Below are 14,784 nucleotides of genomic sequence, written 5' to 3'. Positions count from 1 at the left end.
ATATACATTGACTAGATACAGAGCTTTAGAACTTGAATAGTGTGCTTGGTCAGTAAAGTGGGTTTTTCTGTGATTTTTGGTGTGTTTTTTTTAAGAGATGTCACAGAGATTTATATCTGGTATATGTATTTATGCCACAGCTATATTGGCATTATAGATCCTAAACGCTGTATAGGAATTTAAATTCCAGAAAATTGCAAAGTATCTTTTTAAATATATTGCAAAAACCTCAAACCCTTGTCCAACATTTTTTTGCATTGGCAACCACTGGACACCAGAGAGACGGAACAGCTCACTTCCTAGAAGTCTATTTCATCATCATTACACCTTTACAGAGGAAACAAAAGTGATGCTTATAATCAAACCAAGATAAACATCTGTTTAAGAAAGGCTGAAGGTATCAATCATTTCAGTTTCTAGTATGTGAGAAGATACAGGATACCAATGATAGACTGAAAAGTAAACTAAGTACTATCCAACTGAAAAGACAGTGGTATCTGTGTGTGTGTGCCTGATGATGTCAGTCCTATGAGCAGCAACTACTTCTGTTTCAGTTAAACAGACTACTGTTTTCTAATAAACAAATGACTTAAAATAGTAGTATAAATAATACGCCAAAACACAATAATCTGCAGGAAATAGCCCTTTACATTGCTGCAGGTCAGATTATGGATCATTCGGTCTTTGGATCATCTTAGATCATTTGTGTAACCACAGGTCACAGAAACATGCCTTACCTAGAACAAAAATAATCTAATTTAAAGAGAGGTAAAAAAAGCCAGTTCTTGTTAAGAAGCTATTCCAATTATCTTTTCTTCAGCTGCCCAACAACAGGCTAGGTTTATTTGTTTTAAACCACAAGTCCTCTGAAGCACAAAAAATTTACCAGCAAGTAATTTCCACTTAGCCTGCTCCTTTCTAGTTCTACATGTGTCTGACTTAAAAGGGTCCTATTCACTCCTGGTCTGCTGACTCTTACAAATCACTCCTCCTCCATTACTCTCAGCTGGTCAACTCTTTGAAAAGGTGTGGTTGCTTTCTTACCTCACTATAATAGACAAGAGAGCAGGTAAAAGGTTTTCTGTTCTCAGAAGGACCAGCCTGGAAATGTACATCCTAACAAGCATCTCATCATCTTAAACACGCCAATCTGTACTACACCTACAGCACGAGCACACGATGTAGAGGTCACTTACACTGGCTGATCAAAACAGGATCACAACCTTCCTCATGAACACACCTCCTCCAACAGCAACAATCGCAGCAACAGTGTAGAAACAGATAAAATATTCTTGTGCAGGATGTCTCGTTTTATACAAATATTGACAGATATTCCTTGTGGAAGAGACATAATTTAAATTGTATAGTAGAGATGTGCTCTGCTGAGTGAGCTTTGAGACCTCCATCAATACCCACTAACCTCTATTATACTCATGTTATAAGGCCTATAAGCTTTTAATTTATGACAGGGAAATGACAAATTGATTTCCCAGTTATTAATCCTACGGACAGAACCAGTTCCTAAAACCTTCCCCATTCCCTCTGGATAGAAAAGGGCACAAGGCATTCAATTTAAGGGTTTTGATTGCCTCATCAGGTCCTTGTGAATTCCTATCCGCCAATACAGGGGTACACATGTCGGGTGACACAAGGAAGCCTGCAGCAGTAAGCACTTCTCCCCCAAAATGGAGCATAAATAGGAGACTGTGGTCTCTGGCTGTCAGCTCACCGGCCGGGTGAATGCCCAAGGAGACAGCACATGGAGGCCAGGGCCTTGGCAGCGAGCATCGCCCCCCTGGCACGAAGATGGGGTGAAACCCTTTGCCAGTGGGTCTCTAGTGACACTTTCCACCGTGCAACTGGAGATACAGCAGCAATTTAACATGAGCAAAGCCACCACAAGATGGAAGAGCACAGAAAAAAAAAAAAACAAAAAACATGAGAGGAAAGGGAGAAGATGTCAGTGGCCATGCAAATTAAAGAGGAAAAACAATGGCAGGGTTTAACTGCCTTTTTCCTGCCGAGAAAGCAAGCCTAAAGAGCCATGTTCACCTTCTTCCATTGCTCAGCACTGAGGAAGGGCAAACTGGCACGTTTTAAGGGATAGTACGACATGTATATGCCTGCTGGGCACCCCAGGCCTTACTACCCCTAGCAACTGCCTGCGCCGACAGGACTGCCGGGTCTTCGGGCTGCCGCTCCAGCGTCCCCCTGCACCAGCAGGGCTTTATGCACGCTGCCCTGACCTTGAGTTTACTGACAGGAACGTCGCCATTCCCTCATGACGAGCCTCTCCTCGGCGTGACACACAGCTCGCCTCAGCCACACGCCACTGCAGCCGCCATTTTGTGGCCTTGTGGAGCGGGCCAGGCGCAGGCCCCCAGCCAAACCCCAGAGCAGGGTGAGGCAGCCTCACCTCGCCTCACCTGGGTGACGGGGACGGGTCCTTTCAGCCAGCAGGGGTACGGAGGGGGACAGGGGGTGTCCCGGTGGGGCTCAGTGAGGGCACACCTAGGGGGCTGGGCTCTTGCCCATGAGGGGACCGGCGGGCGGCAGGCTGGCCCTTGTGTGTGCGCACCTCTGAGGGCTCGTCACAGCTTGCTGTGTGTGAGGAGGATTTCAACGTGGCCAGATTGTCCCCGCCGTCCTGGGGGTGTCATGGGGGTGTCACAGGGGCATGCTCTCTGCCAGGCAGGGTCAGAGCTGGCTGCGCCAGCACTGCTCATCCCTTCAACACCCACCTTGAAGGAGAAATGCTCAGCTTTTCCTCAGGAGGGGCTATCAAAGTTAGCTTGCATCCTGAAGGAAAAATGTTTTAGAGGCGGCATAATTCCACCGGTTCCGTAGAAGAGGGAATCACCCTGAGGAAGAGCGCTGGGGCCTGGGTGCCCGGCGCAGGGCGAGCTGCCTGCCTCCCCGGGGAGCCCTGGGCTCCCCTCACGCCACAAGTGTTTCAATTAATCCTCTGGGGAGCGAGCCACAGCTGGACGGGCCACTGCTTAGTGAAAACAGCAATAATGCAACCATTCATTTATTTGTTAAGAGACTCTTTAAAATGACAGCATGTACTTTCTATCCACCCAGCTCCTCAGTGTGCACCAGGGACTGAATCACCAAAATCTCTGACAGCTGCTTTGTTCAGTGGAAATCAAGCTACAAAGAAGAGGGCCAGGACTCCTTTATCAATCAATTATAAGCGCAGTCTTTCAAGACAGCTAGATAGAGAGGTGCGATGAGGGGGTGTTGGGAGAACAAGCAGCAATAGCTCTCATTTTCATTCCTCCTGCTCCAAGAAATGACAGAGCTCATCTTCCACACAAGAAACATTTGTCCACCAAGTCTCCCATGCATGCAGCAAAAACAATAAATTAAAACGCATTCCTAATGCCAGGGTGGGCCAAAGGACTGAAGTACCAACTAACAGCGATTGTTAGAAAATATGCTCCAGCTGGCACAAAACAGTGGTTGGATGAACTGTCATATTTTGACAATTCATACAAGGGACCTCTTGCATTAAGTTTGAAAGATCTCTAGAGAAAATGAATACTTGAGAGACAGGGAGAAAAAACATTTGTTGTCTTTCTGTATGCTATTTTATTACTGAAAAAATTTTGAGCTGTCACTGGCGTATTATCTGCAGATGAAAGAGTCTATAAGAATAATTTGAAAGAAAGTAAAAATCTGTCCCTAATAAGATTTTTTTCTTTCTAGCTTAGCACAGCCTTCAGTTTAGCTAGGTTTTCCTGTAATTTTCCTCCCCCGGGATTTCAGCATGATTGCACATGGCAAAAATACCATCTAATTGTTAAACAAGAATTCTTGCATATGTATATGGGGTCACAGCATCCACTATTTTATATGGAGCAATTCTATTAATCTGGTGTGAATAACTGCTGTTAATTGAAGTCTTGCCCTAATATATTCATAACACTATTTCCAAAACTATGTCAAAGTACTTCTAAGATTGTAAAAAGGATGTGTTTGAATTAAGGTAGCATATCACTCTTGCAATCTCTCTTTACTGAGAAAGCACTGATTCATTTTTCCTCTGGGACAAAGTGTTACTCTCATTCCTCTCCTGACTCTCTCTCATCTTCCAAACAGGAATTTGTTGTAACAATTAGTTCATATCCATGCATCTCACTGTGCCATGCTGAGCCAAGTATCATGATAGCTTTATCATTCTGAAGTTGTCAGTATTAGTCTGATTTGTGGTAGATTTATAAAACGAGTAGTCATGAGAACCTAACCATAACACAAATTCATCTGGCTGATGCCCTCTTTCTCTCCATCTTTGCTTTGGCATTCAGACTCACTGAGTTTCGTGTCAGCAGTATCTATCTGATATCCAACTCACATGAATGAAATGGTATTTTGAATGGATGCACATGAGTATTTGAATTCAGCAAGTTGCACACAATCTACCAGAAAAAAAAAATTAATAATCTGACACCTCGCTGAGCAACTGCTGTGCCACTAAGCATCAAATACGCAGTGAGAATGACCCCAAATTATTCCACACTAAAATTAGTCCAACACTTTTTTTTTTTTCCTTTTAGAAAACCCAATTCAGGAAATCATGAACTCATCACAGATGACATTCCATTAGAAAGTGTAAAAAAACAAAAAAACCAAAACCAACCACCCTGTCAAATTAGTTTTCTGAAGACACAGGGCTGAGTGAAATTATTAATAAGTTGTTAATAGAGGCCATCCCTTGGATTATGCTTTCAGTACCTATAAAATCAAAGCTGTGAATAATTATGGACTCTTGAAGGTATGTGCTCCTCCTCTGCTGAACTCACCTTTTGTAGACGTTTTTAAGCACACTAGTCGTTTAGTAGCCAAATCTGCTATTTCCCTACTGAGTTTTAGTCCCAGCTAACTTTGGAATCCAAACCATCACTATTTTGTAAACTTCAGAGGGAAAAGAAAGAAAGAAAAAAATCTTTAAATTATACTGCAGAAGTCTGACACAGCCTGAAAGAGGTACTTCTGTATTTTGCACAAAGCTGGTTCAGAACAGCCAAGGAGTTCAGCTGCTACTGGGGGATCTGGCAAAGAGATGCACAATCAGCACGGCGGCATAAGAATAGTTAAAAAGCCAAACCCATCTGCTGTTTCCCAAACAGTCCAACATGGCAACACTTATGCCTGTTATTTTCATGAAACGTTTTTCTTTCAGAAGAGAATTTAGATGGGCTGAAGTGCATTTTTTTTTTTTTTTCCAATCAGTAGCACTTTCCACAGTTGCCACTGTACCCTGCCAGGATCACGCTCCGGGTCCAGTGCCGTTGGCTGGCCGGGGGGATGTGAAGGGTGGAGCAGAGACGGGTGTATTAACTGCACGAAGGCTTCCAGGCCTTAAGGGGCACCCATCATCTGGAACCCCTGTTACAGAAGCTTAATGGATTTTATGCAGTGGACAACTGATTCCTTATACAATACCTATCTATACAGAAAGGAAAATTAATATTCAACCAACCAGGACAAGAAATGAAATATGTGGCTGGGTGCAGTTAATCATGTAAGCCTCAGGACAGAGTTCCATCAGTGCCGCAAACGGGAGATTAATATGCTACCGTAAGTTCACATATGCAGAATGCATTAGAAGTTTGTTCTAGCCACAGGAAATAGTCTGAGTGTACCTCAAAGAGAACAAAAGACAACACAAAAATATGGAGATGTAAAGACTCCTTCCCTGCAGGCTGAATTCCCAGATAATTTTGACTTCATGTAGTTTGTCTTAAGTCTTTGTTTTCTGAAAGGCAGGTGGATTTTGCATCTCTGAGATGGTAGATAATTAATCAGTGCTTGGATAGAGACAAATCTAGAAACCTCTAGACAAAATAGAAAAAAAAAAAAAAAAAGTCTTGTGAATGCATCACACTAAAGTATCCTGTTGTGCCAATGATTATCTTTAAGGATTGCTGCATATACTTTCAAAGATATCATCAAGCACGGTTCCTGCCAGAACTACTAGATACAGTCTGTCAGAATGTTTAATTCTGAGAGAAGGAGCAGAGAACTTCGTTGGGCAGAGGGAGAGGGACCCTACACATCAATTTACTCAGCCTTTCAATCAAAGAGATTTTTCCAATAGCAGAACAGTAGGAAAAGTAATTAAGACAACTAATATTGCCCCACTCTAGCAATGTCAGCCAGTTATATTAGACAGGTCCCATCAGATGATTAGGCAAACAAAGTTTTGACAGAAGTTTTATTGAGCACACTGTAATCACAGTCACACTGGGAGCAGCAAGGAAAGCTTCTGACAGAAGAGGAAAACACTCTAGTAGTAAAGGACTGCTGGGTTTTATTTCTGCTAATGATTTGTTGTGTGATTTTGGATTAAGCACTTAATCAGAAGGCAGGGGTGTGTCCTGGGACAAGGTTACTTGCCTAGAGCTTGGGCAGTCTAGCTTTACCTTCTGCCTCACTCTGCCGAGTCCCTGTGTGACCTTCAAGGAGCTCCTTAGACCCAGAGCCAATAATGAGCTGCTGAAAGGCACTGTCCATCCCTGTCATGCTCACAGCAGTTCTAGACAGAAATCTAGATCCCTGGGAAGTTTACTAATGAACATTCAGATGGATATAAGCAGCAGGTTTGCAGAGGAATAGAGTTAAGAATTGCCCTCTTAGGCTTGGACTGTGCTTACATGCTCTACTCCATGTACCCACACTAGTCCCCCCCCCTGAAGTGGTCAGCATAGTGATGCTATGGGGTGTTCCAGTCTGAAATGCCTAACTTTGAGGGCTACTGCTTCCCCTTTAATTTAAAGGAGGTTCTGACAACTTTTAGAAATGTTGAAGTGTAAAGCTAGAAAAATTAATCCTGCCCCTCTTCAAAATTCTCCAGTAGTTTCAAGGTATTTGTCCTGAATTACACCTACTGAGGGAGAAAGCAGTTCAGACTTGCCCTGAGTGAAGATTGTATTTTGTGTAACACCTCATGAAATTCCTGCCTTTCCTTGCAAAACAGATGGTTGGAATATGGTAGAATTTGGTCTTGTGCAACCAACTAAAATCATAATAAATCATTTCTGCTTAGATGCAGTTACATTTATCTCCATGTGATGTTGTCAGATGGAATGAATGCTTTTAGGTTTTAAGAACAAAGCCTTCCCTTAGAATAGTATTACTCAGAAACTGAAAGAGTTTAGGAAGAAGTAATAAAGGATAAATTAAAAACCATTCTTGCAACTTCTGAGAAAACCAAGTGAGGGGAAAAAGATTGTACTACTGTCCCTTCCAAAAGGAAATTGGTGTGTCCTCATCATTCAAGCAGATACAACAGCTAGGAGCAGATATTGTATGCCAGTGGAAAGAATATATATTGCACACATAAAAGGCTGCAACATAAATTTGAAGAAATATGGGACTCCTTCATATAGGTAGGTCAAACTTTTCCCTCAAGCAGATAATTACAGGCTTGGGGTGAGTAAATCTTATTAGCCTCTCAGCACCTTATCTCCCCTCATAGAGAGTGGTAGTAGATATATAGTAAATATATTCTACTTCAGTCACTTTCTGGATTGCATGTTAGATACAGCCTTATGCAGCCCAGTCCTAACCACAACCATTGTATTTCACAGTGGAATGGCTATGGATAGTCAGTAAGTAGGTCATACCAGAGAACAGATGAAAACACATTCCCAGATTTTGGAAGGGATGAGTTACAAAAGGAGATGGCAGGAAAAAATAAGTTTGGTACACAGCTCATCTCTTTATAATATTGCTGGATTCCAACATACCACTCAAATATCACAGTCTAGCAATAGAGTCTACAGCCCCTTGCTTTTGGGGGAACAGGGCAGGCTGCGGCAGCCCAGGCCATCAGGTACCTCTGTAGAGATGGCACGGCCAAGGCCACATCGGACTGGGCTGGGCTGAAATGGGACTCCTGGGCCCACGGGCAGGGCGGGGAAAGGCCCGTGTGGTGGCTGGTAAGGGGCATTAAGGCTTATTAGTGCCCTATTTTATCAAGAATCATTTGACTTGTGTTGTTTCACTCTAGTATTGTACCAATATCCTTGGGCAATTAGTTACAGCCTCTTTCGGATAACATATAAATGCTACTTACTGTGTCGTCCTCTATGGGAGTAGAAAGGGGATGTATCTCTCATGACCCAAGTCAAGTTCCAAGCAGAGTAACCAGGAGGAAGAGGAGGGCTGTTTGCTGGGAGATCCAAACTGCTCAGACCTTTCATTTAAAAAAAAAAAAATACAAACATTATGTATGACACAGCTGTTTGCATGGTACACATCAAATGCAAAGATCTTAAACAGCTTTATAGACGCACGCAATAAGCCTTTATATTCAACTACTTCTTGGTCAGTTCTTCCTTCCTGATACGTGCACTCACAGAGAGACAGGAGATTAATTGCTTTACATCACAAAATTACTATCACCGAGAAGAACTGTTAAGTTTAATCCCACACTGATTCCAAGTTCTTTTTCACCTTTCAGTCCCTCAAATTGTTGTTCTTTGAGGTTTTTAAAATTTTGTTAGCATGAGGAGATCCTGTACGCATGACAAGAAAATGTACCCAGCTTCTGTTCAACAGCCCAATCCATCTCAAAGATGCTTTGGGGAATTAGAATACGACAGTGACCCAGAATAGGCAAGAAGCTGTACAAACCTGCACTGACTCTGCATATCTAATGATGATATTAGAGGTGCAAAGAGAAACAGTATGTGAAATAGCACACAAGGTCAATGAGCAAAGCAGAATTCTATAAGCTCAGAAAGCACAGATTTTCCCTGTGAACGTTTAAGTTGGATTTTCTCAAGACAACAGGATCTTGAGTGTTCTCGTCTCATTTTTTGAGGTCCTCAGGGGAAAGGTAGGATTTAACTTTGGAGAAATACAGACAGGCAAAACTTGCATTTGGGAGGTTTGTTTGATGGAACAAAATAAACCTCTGAATCGCTGATATGTTCTGATTTTTCACAGAAGCCATAAAGAATTTTTTTTTCAGAAGGAATATAAAAAGTACATTTTTTATCTATTCAGTAATTTTTTTTTCAAGTAAGAAATACTGCAGTTGCTTGCTTGAATCCTTCTAGTTTAGATGCAATGCTAAGCTTTCCTGTAAAAACAGCAAAACAATTTGATACTACCTCAATAAAAAGTTTGGTAAAACTTTCTGTAACAATAGGCATTAACTAACTTAGGGTAGTAATTAATTCAGAGTGCTGAAGAACTGTCCTATTGAATGGATAAATAGTGACAGATAATAAAAGATACATTTAAGGGGCTAATAGTAAACAAGATAAATGGCTGAAGCCTTGGGGAAAACACTGCTTTGATTCTGTTAAAGCTCTGCTTCCCACTTCCACTGAAGAAAAACTTGGAAATTTCAGGTGGACTTGTCAGAAGCTTAAATACCAAGTGTTAGTTGTGCCCCATCTCATTCTCAGTGCAAGCTCATTTTTAGCACACTCCTGTAACTGAGTAATGCTAGCAAAACCAAGGGGAAAATGACCATTCTTATGTAAGAGCTGTAACTCTTGCTCATTGCTTAGAGCAATAATCTTCAAGACAAGAATGGGCTTCAGGCAGTATTTAAAGCAATTCTTGAGTGGAAAAAACTTAATGTGCCTAAATGGCTCAAGTAAACCTGGTCTCTATGCTAAGTTACGGCACAATAACTAAATATCCCCTATTGTTGCCTGGAACACAGCAACACAGAAGATCAGGCCAGTGATTTATGAGGGTAGGTATCACACCTAGTGTCCTGCCTTCAGCTGTGAACGATGAAGTGATAGGTAACTACGGAATAATCTTTATATTGGCTTTTCCTTCCTAACATCAAGACATAGATGACGTGTCATTCAGTAGCCCCTGGGACAGCTGGTTGTGGCAAGTAACGTCAGGTTTCATTACAGTAGTTATAATAGTTGCTAAAAGAAGATTTTTTTACTACAAATGTGCTTCACTTTCATGCTAACATAAAATAATAAAAAGAAGCAGCATATTGATAAAAAAATGAGCTCCTGAAATAAGCTAGTGTTAAAAGCAATGTATGTTTTGCCACATGTGAGATGCCTGCCCAGTACGGATATCCATGTTATACAACACCTGTACCCAGGGATTCTCCAAAATGGGTAATGATTTAATGTCCTGATCACAGGTCTCCCACAGACAAGGACTCTGGGGCCTCTTTACCCCTAACGGACCCAAATGAATGCAGACGTTGTACATTTACTACCGATAGAGAGCCAAGCTGTGGGTTTGCAATCCTGTGAAAATTTCACACCAACCTGAAAAACTGAACTGCTCCCCATCTCTGTTCCCATGGCAAAATAATCTGAAAGTCACTGAGGTGCATTTCCCTCCCTAACACTGCAGCCACAGAACTCAAAATTAAATCACTGCTGCTACCCTGGCCAGCCTCACCTGGGAGCCAGTGAAACAACGATCAGCTGCAGTACCCCAAATTCCCTGGCACTCCTCGCATTCAGAAAAATGCCTCTGCACGTTGTGTTCTTCAGAAATCATGCCTACCTTCAGCCTCAGCTAAGTGGAAATGTTCGCTCTGTCACCAAGATATGCAGTGAATCATGATAAAAAATAAAGTTGAACATCTGGGCAGAGAAGACAGGGCAGTCCAGGCACCTGAACCTCCCCTCTATTAGCAGCAAAAGGCACATAAGAGATAACATGAAAAATTGGAAGTTTTTCTCTATTTTTAAGGATTGCAATGTATTCAGTTCAGTCCATTTTAACCTAAGAACTCCTTTTTCTCATATCCTTTAGGATTAATTTCAGAACTTCATCTCAAATGATCCACTTGGGCTATTGGTCTGAACTTGAAGACAAGAAGATTGTATCAGAAGTTATGAATCTTTCCCAATTAAGTTATCTCCTGAGGAAGACGCTAGGTAAAACGTTTTTGTATAGCCAAGAGGCTACTCTTCACGGTGAGGAATGATTTGATTTCGAAGTGAGCTATAGGTTAAGAAAAGGAGAGACCTTTCCTCTCCCGCCTCCAGGGCGTTTTACGTCCAGAAAGGCAATAACAGTAGACTATCAGCTAAACAAACGCATCTTGTGCAGCAAGGGCAATGCAAACGTAGATCACTCTGCAGTCTTTTTACAAAACAAAGGCTTTTCCCCCTCTCCAAAACTATTCATATTGAAGCCAAATAGCACTAAGAAAATTTTGCCTCCTCCTTTTTAAATATGCTATCCTCCCATTCTGGTTGTTTGTACCAGGGTGCTCTGTCACTTGTCAACAGTAACCCTAACCTTTAAAAAAAATTAATGGATTAGCCACTGGAAGCTGACAGCTCCATTTTTAGTAGCCAAAAGTATGGCAAGGTACAACAGATGTTTCTTTGATATTTCTGCCTAAAGGAATATCCAGGGCCAAATCCTGACCCAAGTACTCCATCACAGCAAGAAACATGTACCTGAAGAGAACATTTGACATTTCTGTTTTTAAACTTGCGCAAAGGAATCTCCTTAGGGGATGTGAAATTCGTTCAGCTCACCAAGTTTTGGTAAAAACATAGAAAATGGCTCGTGTACTGAAGTCAAGCCTCAAGGCCACAAATTCATTAAATAAAATATTTACATATCATTTTAATGAAAAATATCTCTTTAATAGAATAACCTGGCATGTTCACATAAATATGGAAAACAGGAAAAGCCTTCTATTTGGGTAATTTTTAAACAAACAGGATTTCCTCCCTTTTTTGCCCTTTCTAGAAAAAGCAAGTATATCCCCAGCAATTAACATATGTACTTTTCTAAAGTTCCGTGCAGTGCAGAAATGTAATTGAACTTTTATGAAAACACCCATGCCTTTTTAAACCAAAACCTGCACCTACATGTAACCGAATACTGCTTATTACTACCTTTGGATATTGCTTCATTAATCAGAGGATAAGCTTTCTCCCTTTGCTCAGCTGTATTACTGCCAGTTTCTCAGTGGTAAATGTGAGGTGACAAACCTGCATATACCTGTCCTCTAGATTTCAGAGTTGCAACAGATGTGTAAATTAGTAACTGGGATCCACATCTCAAAATCATTCATGTTTGCATGGAAATCAGAAATTAACATTAGTAGTATTTGTGGTTCTGATTGATAACAGCAACCAACAGAGTAGTTGTTAGCAAATATTACAATGATATGTTTAGAAACAGCCTCCATTAAGATGTGGATTTTTCCAGTCTCTGGGAAAGCCTGACATTTCAGAAAAGGTTATTCCAATTCTAAGTAAAAGGTACCAATCTTCCACAGAAAGAATATTACAGAAGTTTTCTCCCCTATTATAAAAAAAAAAAAAAAACAAAAACAAACCCAAGCCAAATTACTTGGGACCAAGGTGACTCCATTTCATTTCAACAAACAAAAAAACCTTTACAGGCAGCTGACTGCCCTAGGTATGGAAAACTCTGCAGACACCTCCTAAGATCCAGAGGCAGGCCCAGGACCTCCTGGGAAGGGCAGATCCAGCACCGTGAGGCCCTGAACCCTTCTCCATCCTGCAGAAGCGCTCTCAGGACCCTGGCTTTTCTGAAGCCCTCGCTGGCTATGATCAGCGAGATGTCTGGGCTTACCTCAGTCTAGCTGAGAGTGTACACCCCAGAGGTTTTTGATAAAGGATTCCTGAGCTTCTGGCTCCACTAAAGTTCTTGGTTTCAGTTTTAGGGGGTAAGGGGATGCAATCAGGGGGAAAAGATCCTCTGAGGATTCCCTGTAAGCTCTCAAATTCACAGCTGATCCTTACGATCAGTACTCATACAGCCTCTTAGAAATTTTCATTTTTCTCCTCTTCCCACTTAACAAACATACCCAGTCGTCCATGAAAGCGCAAAAACCACATTATATTGAGGTGACCGAGCAGCACCAGAACCAACAAACAGCCCAAGTAAACGCTTGGTGAATAATCCAGAGACTCAACTATGCTCATACAAATAACTGTCTAAATGAGATTCAGAAGCAAAATTCAAATTCTGTTTGTAGTCAAGCCAGAGAATGAGGCAAAGGGCAAGCTCATTCCACAGTTTCTTGCTCTCAATAGTTGGTAAGCTTTAGTTACATTAATGGGTGGATGTACTCCCAGGTTTCTTTTTACAACCCTTTTCTAAAGTATGAAAATGTTCGCTGACAGTCTGTCAAGTTTATCTTTTTCAGTTGGAAAATATATTTAATAATGCATTATGTTACAATGATTTTATGTCATACTGAAAGCCTGATGAGTGCAAATAAACGATAGTATGTGTGTGTCACCGAACCCGTGCCGGATTGCTGCAGAGAAGAAATTTGCATTTAGTGGGCTGTAGCAGACCTGTGGATAGTGGATTCAGTCAGACGTGGTGCACGAGGCATAGAAGTGATCAAAAACGCTGACTGGCAGATACTTGATGAGTAAATTTGGGAATAGCATATAGTTCTTGTACATGAAGCATGTGTCACTGATAAAACTGTATTTATCTCAACAACTGTGTTATCCTTCTGGCCCTGACTACTTTTGTTTGGTTGGTTTTGTCTTTGTAAGGCTTATTTAAAATTTTCTTTTAACCCCTTTCTGTTAGCAATGTATTTTTTCTCCATCTCCTTTTCACAGAGAATTTTAACTTTTGATTGAAAAAACCCCAAATGCCTCAAACCTGACTATCCCATCAGCAGATAGGTAGTTCCAGCTCCATTCTTTACCAGCTGGGCAGTCCCTACCTACCACGCTCTGTGGACATTTACTGATGCAAGGAGAGTCAGTGCTAAGTCTTAGGAGATGCGGTCTGTTCAGCAGGCCTTGGCTTTGGAAGAGGAGCATGAAACACCCAAATCACAATTCCACCAAGGCATTACAACAGCAAAATACTAACCAAGTACTGGTGTGTTGTACCTCATTACTGGGGGGGGGGGGGGGGGGGGGGGGGGCAGAATTTAAACCCCTACATTTTCCTGTTAAAACGAAGGGGAAAACAATTTTGTTTTCTTTGCTGCTTTCTGTGAATTCTTAGCATTTGCATATCTATTGTAAAATACAAGAAATCTATAATTTCTACTTTGAAAGCAAGTGGCATCCAAAGAGTATTTAAAAATAAATAAATAAAAATGACCAAGCTTATATTCTACCCAGTTCAACTACCATAGTTTAAAAATATACTGCCATCTAGAGCATCCTGCTGCACCTCAGCTGCTCTGCAGCTGCTGAAGGCCTGCCCAGTAAGACACCAGAAAACGGCAATGAATCACTGATAAAGAGCTCAGGGTCTCCATTAGAGACCAGACTAGGAATGGCTTAAAGTTGTTATTCATCTGTGTGCAAACAAGAAACCTTTAAAAAAATCCAACAGTGATCTGATCTTTGCTGTAATAATCTTCTACAGCACAATTAAGCATCTCTGCGGGCAACACAGAGAAAACAAAGGACTGAGTGTTAGTAATTGAACTGCTCTCAGTTCTGGTTTGTCCCTCAAAAGCTGAGGCCGCTGGCAGGACCAGCCAAGGGATGTGCTTCTCCTGCTTGTCTAGCCTGCAGCTCTGCTAAACAAAGGCGAAAAGCCCTTTGGCAGCAAAACTCCGTGTATAAATGTACCTTTTGAATTTTGGATGCTTGTGCATTGTATCAGCTTTTAGATATTTTAGGATCACAACCAGAAAAGGAGTGTTGGGGGGTGACTGTGGCGCTGCTCTGTTCAACACAGGGCAATACACGTCCTCGCATTTGGACTGATAACCAATGGATCTGAATTACCAACCAGCTACGCAGTGAAAAGCACAAGCCATTATGTCCAGCTGCTCCCTGCAGCACGGACAGACCT

At 41.7% G+C, this 14,784-nt stretch overlaps 1 protein-coding gene across 1 annotated transcript in view; it reads right to left on the bottom strand.

Moving 5' to 3' along the window:
- ALK (ALK receptor tyrosine kinase) overlaps positions 1-14,784 on the bottom strand; it is a 322,417-nt gene that overhangs the window by 231,324 nt on the left and 76,309 nt on the right. The window contains exon 2 of the mRNA XM_040611688.1: positions 8,084-8,203. Within this exon, the coding sequence (XP_040467622.1) occupies positions 8,084-8,203 (120 nt within the window). The remainder of the gene's footprint in view (positions 1-8,083; positions 8,204-14,784) is intronic.

This window comes from Falco naumanni, chromosome 12 (assembly GCF_017639655.2).
Source record: "Falco naumanni isolate bFalNau1 chromosome 12, bFalNau1.pat, whole genome shotgun sequence".
In the NCBI taxonomy this organism is placed as follows: domain Eukaryota; kingdom Metazoa; phylum Chordata; class Aves; order Falconiformes; family Falconidae; genus Falco; species Falco naumanni.
The sequence above is the reverse complement of the archived record's forward strand: the minus strand, read 5'-3'. Positions and strand labels throughout refer to the sequence as shown.